This window comes from Peromyscus californicus, unplaced genomic scaffold (genome assembly GCF_007827085.1).
Source record: "Peromyscus californicus insignis strain IS unplaced genomic scaffold, ASM782708v3 Scaffold_9__1_contigs__length_137607984, whole genome shotgun sequence".
Lineage (NCBI taxonomy): Eukaryota > Metazoa > Chordata > Mammalia > Rodentia > Cricetidae > Peromyscus > Peromyscus californicus.
Genome location: NW_026294617.1, coordinates 69,963,919 through 69,973,413, shown reverse-complemented (window position 1 = coordinate 69,973,413; position 9,495 = coordinate 69,963,919). Strand labels below are relative to the sequence as shown.

Sequence of the window (9,495 nt, the reverse complement as noted above, 5' to 3'; positions counted from 1 at the left end):
AGCACACTAAGAGTGGGAGTCTCTGTTGAAGATGAGGCTCTTTACCAGTTCGAGGCAGAAAACAGCCTGGGTTCCAATCAGGCCAGTGCCCACTCGGCTATGATAGGGAACCCAGAGCCACACCCAACTCCCAGGGATCTGCACGGTATGGCGTTGTTCATCTCTGCCAGTGTCCTAAGAGCTACCTGCGCTGGAGGACATACCAATGCTTCACCTTGGCCAGTGCAAGCTGGGTGTGGATGTGTGGGTAAGAAAGGCCTTCACTCACAGATTGGGCACAAGGGCCATGAGTGGCTCTAGTTCAGCTCTGTCCAAATGGCGTGTCCGGGAAAAGTCACTTTGGGCCCTACCTATCTTAGTCATCCCCTTCTAGACTTTTTTTTTTTTTTTGCTTTGGCTTTTCGAGACAGGGTTTCTCTCATGTAGCTTTGGAGCCTGTCCTGGACCTCGCTCTGTACACAGGCTGGCCTCGAACTCACAGAGATCCGCCTGGCTCTGCCTCCCGAGTGCTGGGATTAAAGACGTGTGGCATCACTGCCCGGGCCCTTCTAGACTCAATAGGTTTCTGGGAGTGTTCCAGGAGATTGCCTCTGTATGCACTCTCTCGAGCTTCCTCACTGCGCTTCAGGTCTGGCAGACTAACTAACTGGAGTCTCCTTCCCTAGCTCTGCTCTAGCAGCGTCCTCCTCTGCTTTCCTCAGAGACCTGGACAGACCAGCCAGGGTATCAGGAGGGGTCTAATCTCCTCCACGAGCTGGGGCACGTGGCTAGGGAGAGAGGTTACTGAGATGCCAAGCTGGTCTCTAAGAGGCTGTGAGGAAAGGCACACTTGAGAATGTCTTTGACCTGGAGGTGGCCACAGCCTATAATCCCCATTCAAGGGCTCATTCCACCAAAGTTGCCACCCAGGACTCGGACCCCATCCATCCCAGTCTCCAGCATTGGTAGCTGCCTCAGTGCGGCAGAGTCCCTGACTATAGGGGGGCTGGGGCTGCCATCTATTTTATCTTTCTCTGTAACCCTGCTACCCTGGGCTTCTCCACCAAAGTGTGCAGTGCCACCACCTCTGTGCAGGCTGCCTGAGAACCACTGCCCTGGCTGGGCCACTTTACTGGTGGGTTTTATGTTAACTTGACACAAGCTATAATCCTCTGAGAGGAGGGGACCTTAGTTAAGGAAATGCCTCCGTTAAGACTGGGCTATAGGCAGCCCCGTCGGACATGTTCTAATTAGTGATTGCGGGGTAGGTGGTCCTGGGGTCTGTAATGAAGCAGAGTGAGCAAGCCATGGAGCACAGGACAGTAAGCATCTCTCTGCAGCCTCTGCATCAGCTCCAGCTTCTAGGCCCCTGCCCTGGCTTCCTTCAGTGATGGACTGAGTGTGGAAGTGCAAGTCAAATGAATGCTTTCCTTGCAGCTGGCTTTTGGTCAGGTGTTTCATCAGAGCAATACAAACCATAACTACGCTAGCCAAGGTTTCACATTCTTTGTCTCCAGCAGCCAGCTGCCTTTTCTGAGGTCCTTGTTCCTAGCAAGCAGTGATATTTTCTTCCTCACACAGCCCCGAGTGAATCTCTAATATTGCTTATTTACTTATTAGAAAAGTGCCTTGTTACATTGCCTAGGCTGGCTTTGAACTTCTAGAATGAGGCTCTTCCTGCCTTGGTCTGCATCGCTGGCTGGGACTACATGCATGTACTGCAGTGCCTGGTATTCCTCCATTCTTGTTTGCCAAGACAGTCTCTCTTGTGTAGCCCAGGCTGGCCTCGAACTCAGACATCCACCTATCTCTGCCTCCGGAGTGCTGGGATTAAAGGTGTGTGCCACCACTGCATTTAAAAAAAAAATACACACACACACACACACGCAAGTGCTTTGCCTGCATGTATGTCTGTGAATCATGTATGGCTGGTATCTGTGGAGGTCAAACTGAGGGTATCAGATCCCCCTGGAGTTACAGGCAGTTGTTAGCTACCATGTGGGTGCTGGGAATTGAACCCAGGTCTTCTGGAAGCGTAGCCAGTGCTCTTAACTACTGAGCCATCTCCAGCCCAATGTCTTTTTTAGTTTTTAGTTTTTCCAGACAGGGTTTCTCTGTGTAGCCCTGGAACTCACTCTGTAGACCAGGCTGGCTTTGAACTCAGAAACCTACCTACCCTGCACGTGCCACCACCGCCTGGCAGTTTGTTTTTTAATTTTTAAAGTTTGGCTGGGGCGGGGGCTGGAGATATGGCTCATTGGTTAAAAGCACTACCTGTTCTTCCAGAGGTCCTGAGTTCAGTTCCCGGCAACCACATGGTGGCTCACAGCCATCTATAATGAGATCTGGTGCCCTCTTCTGGTGGGCAGGGGTGCATGCAGATAAAACACTGTATACATAATAAATAAATCTTTAGAAAAAAAAAAAAAAGATTGCCGAAATGGCTTGAGGTTAAGATTACTTGCTGCTATTGTTGAGAACTTGGGTTCAATTCCCAGCATCCATATGGACTTCCAAGAACACCAGGTGTGCACATAGCACATGTATGTATGTGCAGGCAAAACATTCACATAAAAAAAATTTTTTTTGAGACACTTCTCTTTGTAGCCCTGACTGTCCTGCAACTCACTCTCTACCTCCCTAGTGCTGGAATTATAGGCATGGGCCACCACCGCCCAGCCAAATCTTTTTTTTTTTTTTTTTTTTAATGTATACAATGTTCTGCCTGCATGTGTCTGCATGCCAGAAGAGGGCAGCAGATCTCATTACAGGTGTTTGAGAGCCACCATGTGGGTGCTGGGAATTGAACTCAGGACCTCTGGAAGAACAGGTAGTGCTTTAATCCCAGCACTTGGGAGGCAGAGCCAGGGAGTTCGAGGCTACAGAGTGAGTTCCAGGACAGGCTAAAAGCTACACAGAGAAACTGTCTCGAAATCCCTCCCCCCCCAAAAAGTCACCAGATAGTTGAATAGTTGAAGTAGGGTATTAGAGGTGGAGAGGAACAGCAGAGGTAGGTAAGGGCTTTAATAGTAGGAGCCAACAGTATTATGGTGGGACTGTAGGATCACAAGCCATAACTCATGCATCAATACTCCTCAGATTCTCCCACCACAGCCACAACTAAAGCACAAGCCACAGGAAAGCTTAGAAACCATTCCTTTCTTTATTAAACATAGCTTGCAAGTGATAAATATTACAAAGTTTTTCTTTTAATCCTTTCTCCAAAAATTAGCTTATTATTTGAATCTTCACTGCTGAAATGCTCAGCAGCCTCTGAAACAGATGGGAGTGTATTTACCTTTTGAAAACCAGTTCCTATTGGTCTTAGTTTTTCCATTTTATTTCCCAAACACAATGCAGAAAATTAGAATGAGTTATTAAAAAAAAAGAAAGAAAGAAAAAAGGAAACTTAAAAGAAGAGAGTTGTGCAAAAGGGTCTTGTTCCCCTCCCACCCACCCTATTCAGGGAAGGCCGTTGCCCATCCCACCTCCCTGCTCCCCGCCACCCACCCCAATCTATCCTCCACCTTCACCAAGGCCTCACCCATCAACCTATGCTCTCTCTAGGCTTTAGAGTCAATAATTTAAGAGAGTAAAAACACTCAGCCCAGGAAATGAGGGAATAAATTGGGCCTCTGAAGGAGACAGACTGTGAACAGTTGCCTTTGGGGGTTCAGGTGAGATCTGAGGGAAGGAAAGATGTGGGCTACATCTGAGCGCTCCTTGTCACCAAGATGAGGGAAATCCCACATCCTATAGCATCTAGATTACCAACCTGGTGGGCAATCATTGGTTAACCATCCTTAAGGACTCTGTGATTGTGAGGTGAGGCTTGGAGCCTGGTCCCTGCTGTCATGACATGGCTAGAAACACAAGGACTAAGATGTCACTGACTTAGCATCCTACACCACTGCCACCTCTCCTAGATTAATATTGAAGTAAGGGACTGGCAATTTCCCAAGGACACTGTCAATATAAGTAACACAAGTCACTCTTCACTTCCTCCCTGGTCTTTCAGCCCAGCACTCCCTTCCCCTCAGGGTGCTTTTTGTTTTTTGGTAGATGGGGAAAGAATTGTGGAATTTTAAGCATGGAGGCCAGTGGTTTCCGCTCTCACTTCACAGGTTGAAGACACTGAGCTCCACCAAAGATCACACAGCAAGTCAGTAGGCCCCAGATATCCACACTGTGCCTGTGTCCTACAGTGCTAGCCCTGGAGCCCTGTAATTCACAGGAGCCAGCCTCACCTCAATCCACACAGCCTAGAATGGTGCAGGTAACTTTCTTAGGATAACTAAAATCCTTCCTTTTTACTACTACCTCCTGACAATCCACCCTTTCAGAGGTCCATGAGGTTCTTTTTCTGAAGGGTGGGGAAATTCCTTGCATAAGAAAGCTTTGACACTGGATTTTGTTATATAGGTATATTGTATATATGCTGATGCAATCAGAGGGGGAAAACAGTGCAAATACAATTACAATTCATAATAATACTTGGTTTCGATGCCCCCAGGAACTGCCCCATTCCTCGGCTACCTCCCAACCTCCAGCACTTCCCCACAGTATCAACCTAATGCTGGGGGTAGGAAGAGTGGGCAGGTTAGGGTAGGGAGTGGGCTCTGCCAAGGCAGTGCTGGTGACCTGGAGGGATTACTCCAGGGTGGGGAGGGCAAGGCACAAATTAGGGGTGGGTGGTGGGGGAGGTGGCATCTTTAAGGAGGGATGGGGTTGGAGCAGCTGCCAGTCTCAGTGTGCTGGGCCCGGCCCACTCCTCTCCCCACCCTCCACAGCCCTGCCTCCCTACACCCTCCCCTTCCCCAGAAACCCTTTTGCACGGATCATACACAAACGGGCACATTACAAAATGACATAACACAGTTTCACAATATCCATGGCTAGGGCTTTTTTTTTTTTCTCTTTTTCAGTTTTTTTTTTTTTTCTACACAATGTACAATTCCTTTTAAATGGATCAAGAAATAGCTTATATACACGAATGAGTCCTTGTTATAACATCTCGGCAGCAAATATCATAAGCTAATGAAGATCTTGATGGAAAGGAAGGGAGCCTAGGATGAGTGGGGGAAGGGGCTGTGGAAAGAAGGGTTATGCCTTCTAGAAGGAAGGGAGAAATGGAAATGGTTTAGGGAAAGGAACAAAAGTAAAATATCAAGAAGCATCTTTACAAAGCAGTTCTATAGCTAATTCCTTTCAAAGGGGCAAGGAAAGGTAACCAAGGCAGGAAAACATTTATCTCGGTGTCTTTAAAAAGAAATGTCTACCATACATATATCCCAAAATGCAGGAAAAATACTTATTCAGCAATGGAGGGAGTTCAGATGCTATGGTCAGTGACAAAATAAAACTGACAAATAAGGACCTCTGTCTCCTCATTTTACCCCCAGCCTTGCCACTAATCCACCCATTTCAGGTTTCTACAGAGTAGGACACCATCCATGAATGACTACTTCGAGTGCCTCAGGGTCTAGAGGAAGCCAGAGTGTACTGGTTGGCTCCTCACTCTCCTGACACCTGAGAGTCAAAGTCCAATGGTAAAGGACAGCTGACCTCAGGGCCTTTCCTCCGATCCTTAGGGCATGAGGGTTAGTGTCTAAGGGCCCATGGCCTGAGGATGAGAGTTTTTTGTTTTTCTTTTAAAAAAAAAGGTTTGGAAGGACACAAGGCAATCAATGATGTAAAATGTAGAGGCTTGAAGAAAGGGGGACAGGGGCAGGAGTAAGGAGGAGATGGAAGGCTAACACTTTACCATGATTAAGAAAGATTTCACCCCCTCACTAATCCCTGGAGGGACATGAAATGGGGAAGAGAGGAGGAGAAACCAGACCTCAGCAACTAAGCAAAGGGCCACAGAGCTAGACTAGTTAATAAGCAGCTTCTATGTGATTGACCCTGAAGGGATAAAAACAGGGAAGATCTACCTTCTCCCCTATGGCCTCAGCACCTAAACAGGCACTGTACTCTGGGCTTTCCTTCCCACCATCCCCATTTCTATACATCTTACTTCCAAACCCTATTCAAAGTGGCCTGGCTCCCAGGGAGAGAACCTAGCTCAGGGCAGGGACAGGCCCCAGCTGGACAGTATTGCACATTCTCTGTTCCTTTTAATCTCAACTGACAAACTTGGGCACCTTGTACCTCTGAGCACCTCTGAGCTGGGGATCAGGGAGACTTAACAGAAATGGCACTTCATCATGGGGTAGGGAGAGGTTAGACAGACATGCCACAAGGCAAGATGACTGTAAGAAAAACATTTAAAAAATGGAGGAAAAAAATCTTCCCATTTTGTGGAAGAGAGAAACAAAATCAATTTATTCAGTGCTTTCAAAGCACAGAGGGCAAAGAAAAGATGTAAGAATATATCTTTATATATATATATATGTATATAATTTTAAAATAACCCCAGACCCAGCTCCATTAGCCCCCCTCCCGCCCCACCACTTACAGTCAGGGGCACCACATTCCCCAGAAAACACTTGAAATGACCCGCTCAAACTACTTGTTACTAGCATCCAGCTTCCAGGTCACTTCACCACTTGGGGAGCCCAGACACAGCTGTATCTCTGCTCCTTTATTAAGTGCTCAACGAATTTGAAGGAAAGAGAAGAAAGAAAAAAGCCAGGAAGGCCCGTAGGGCCAGTATAATCACCCACAGTGGCACTGGAGTATTGGAAAGAGAGACCAGAGTAGGGACTTGAGCTTGATTTCAGCTTCTTTTTCCACCCTACCCCCAATGTTATGGGAAAGGTGTGCAGTTTGTGTGTGTGAATAATTTTAAAAGTGCCTTCTTACTTTAAAAAAATTATTTAGTTTTTAAAAATAAAAATGAGGGAATTTCCTCAGGTGGCTATCAAGGGCAAAATATCACACAACTCCTCATACATCTGCTCAGAGTGTCCCCAGTACACTCTGACGGCTTCTAGAGCTGTAGAGGCAGGCGCACGCACACTCTGAGGAGAGCAGAAACCCTTCATTTTCAGGCTTCTCTTACCTCAAAAACAGTTTGGTCCCCTCCTCCTTGCCGCAGTGTGGGCAAACAGGATGCTTACCTCCCTAACCCCAGAACAGCAACATTGCACAATTCAATTCATTCTCTACATTAGTAGCGCCTAAGAAAAAAATTAAAAAAAAAAAACAAAAAACCAAAACGGCAAAATTAATAAAATTTGGGAGGTTGGGGAAGACAATACTTGTATAGCTGAGGTCCATGGCTAGTTTGACAAGAGTTGCTTGGCTCTGAGGAGTTGGATCTACAGTCAGCATAGGAGAGGTGGAGCAGAGCGCCAACCTGATTAGGGACCTACACCCATCTCTCTCAGCACTCAAGAGGGGACAGGGATAGAAAAATTCCAGGATCTCGACTGCTGGGAGAAACCTCTTCCTCCTCTATGTCTAGGTTCTCCTTCTGTCACGTGATTCACTTATACCTATTCCAACTTCTAGGACCCCAGCCACCTGCTGCCTGGAAGCAGCCATTCCTCTGGGACTATAGTTAGAAGGAAGATTAACATTTGTTAAGAGGGTATGAACATGTGACGGGAGACAACTTTTACAAAGAAAATAAGATGAACGATCTTGGGATGGTTGGCCTGGAACAGATGTCTGTGTCCTCACTGGGGTCAGGAGACCAATCTTATTCCCCCAGCAACTAAAGGCCAGGACCTGGTCACAGTCCTCTTTGGGACACTATTAAACTTATGTCACACCTCTTCCCCCATCTCCCTACAGGTAGTTTTTGTTTTAAGCTTCTTCTTCCAAGCTCCTTTCCTTATTCTTAAAGAGCCCAACTTCATTACTAAAACATTGCCTCCATAACTGTCCAGATCCTGACCAACCACAGCTGGGATGCTATTCCTACTTGCTTGATGATACCCACTCCACAAACTCAGGTTAAGTGCATTCAAAATCTCTGTCCCTAACATTCTCAGTTATGTCCAACTTGGTAGCTGAGGATCCATTGCAATCTACATGTGATCATTGAACAGGTATATCATTTGTATTTTTTCTTAAAAAAGAGGGAGTATTAGCAGAAAGGAGGCAGGGAAGAAAACAGAAGATGGGGGGTGTTAACCGTCCACAGAACAAAGGGAAGACACACAATATAATTAAAAACGATAATAATTATAGCATAAACAAACTTTAGAAACACACAGCAAAGGGCTTAGATTCTCCCCAGGACCTCATTCTGACCTCTATCAGAGGCAAAGATCCACCTCACTGTTAAAGGAAATCGAAGAGAGAAGACAGAGCAGCAGGAGAACAGATCGCAGCAGTGTGAGATAAAGGGGAGGTGGCAGGGCGGGGCGTGTGTTTTCTTGTTGATGTCTATTTTTGTCTTCTGTTTTCTCGGTTTTGCTTTTCCGTGTATGGTAGGCACCAGTACAGGCACTGCATGCGACGGAAGTTGGGGGCAATAGGAGAAATGGGTAAAGGATTCAAGGATGGGCAGTATAAGTGGAACAGGCGTTATTTCTGTCCACTGATGGACTGAGATATAGACCGGGGAGGGATCATGTCTAAAAGGTATTCACGCTGCCGGTCTGCCAAACTGGGGGCTTTATGTCCTCCGATGCCAGTGTTCAAATATGCAATGTTGACACCTAGATTCAGGAGACAAAAGAAGAGGACAGGTATTAAGAAATGGCACTGCCTTCTGTCCTTTCCAATTGCAGAGGTAAGAGATGGGGAGGAAACATCTGCAATTGCCTGCACTTGTCTAGCCTCAGCTAGCTTTGTTTCAGCAGCAGCTACAGTCTTTAAATCCCAAGCTTCAGGGAAAGAGTTCCTCCAGAAACGTCAGCCCTCCCAGGAATAATGAACAGTCTTTACAGTACGCCATAAAAGAAAAAGGCTAAACAGTAATGAGAGGAAAATGACTGGAAAGATGAGAAAGAATCAACGATCTGCTCTGATTTGGGGACCACTGAGTGTGGAGAAGAATCCTAGATCATTCATGCTGGACAGCAGACCCTGCTATTTTAGCCGACAGAAATAAAAACTCGCATGCCCAATGGAAAGCACATCAGAATTCAATTTACACTTGTGGGGACCCTACTGTTTTCACCACCAAAGTCCTACCGCACTCATATGACTTAGTAAAAACACATTTGCAGAATACCAAGAGTAGTTATGACCTAAGGAGAAAACAGAAAGCAAAAAATAATGGGCCTAAAGGGGCTGCTAAAGAATTGTACACGGGCTAGAGATAGCTCAGCAATTAAGAGCACTGGCTGCTCTTTCAGAGGACCAAGGTTTGATTCCCAGCACCCATATGATGGCTCACAACTGTCTGTAACAACAGTTCTAGGCCATCAGATACCCTATTGTGGCCGTAATGGGCACCAGGTATGCAAGTGGTACATAGACATACGTGCAGGTGAAATACTCATATATACTAAAAACAAAAGAACTATACTCTAGACAGAAAGCTCAGTCAGTAAAGTGCTTACCATGCAAGTATGAATGAGGACCTGAGCTTGATCCCCAGCAGGCACATAAAGA

At 46.4% G+C, this 9,495-nt stretch overlaps 1 protein-coding gene across 3 annotated transcripts in view; it reads right to left on the bottom strand.

Moving 5' to 3' along the window:
* Window positions 1-4,388: 4,388 nt before the first annotated feature.
* Window positions 4,389-9,495, bottom strand: part of Gatad2b (GATA zinc finger domain containing 2B) — a 67,338-nt gene continuing 62,231 nt past the window's right edge. For all 3 annotated transcript variants that reach the window (XM_052730292.1, XM_052730293.1, XM_052730294.1), the window contains exon 11: window positions 4,389-8,594. In XM_052730292.1, the coding sequence (XP_052586252.1) occupies window positions 8,461-8,594 (134 nt within the window). In that variant the 3' untranslated portion in view covers window positions 4,389-8,460. The remainder of the gene's footprint in view (window positions 8,595-9,495) is intronic.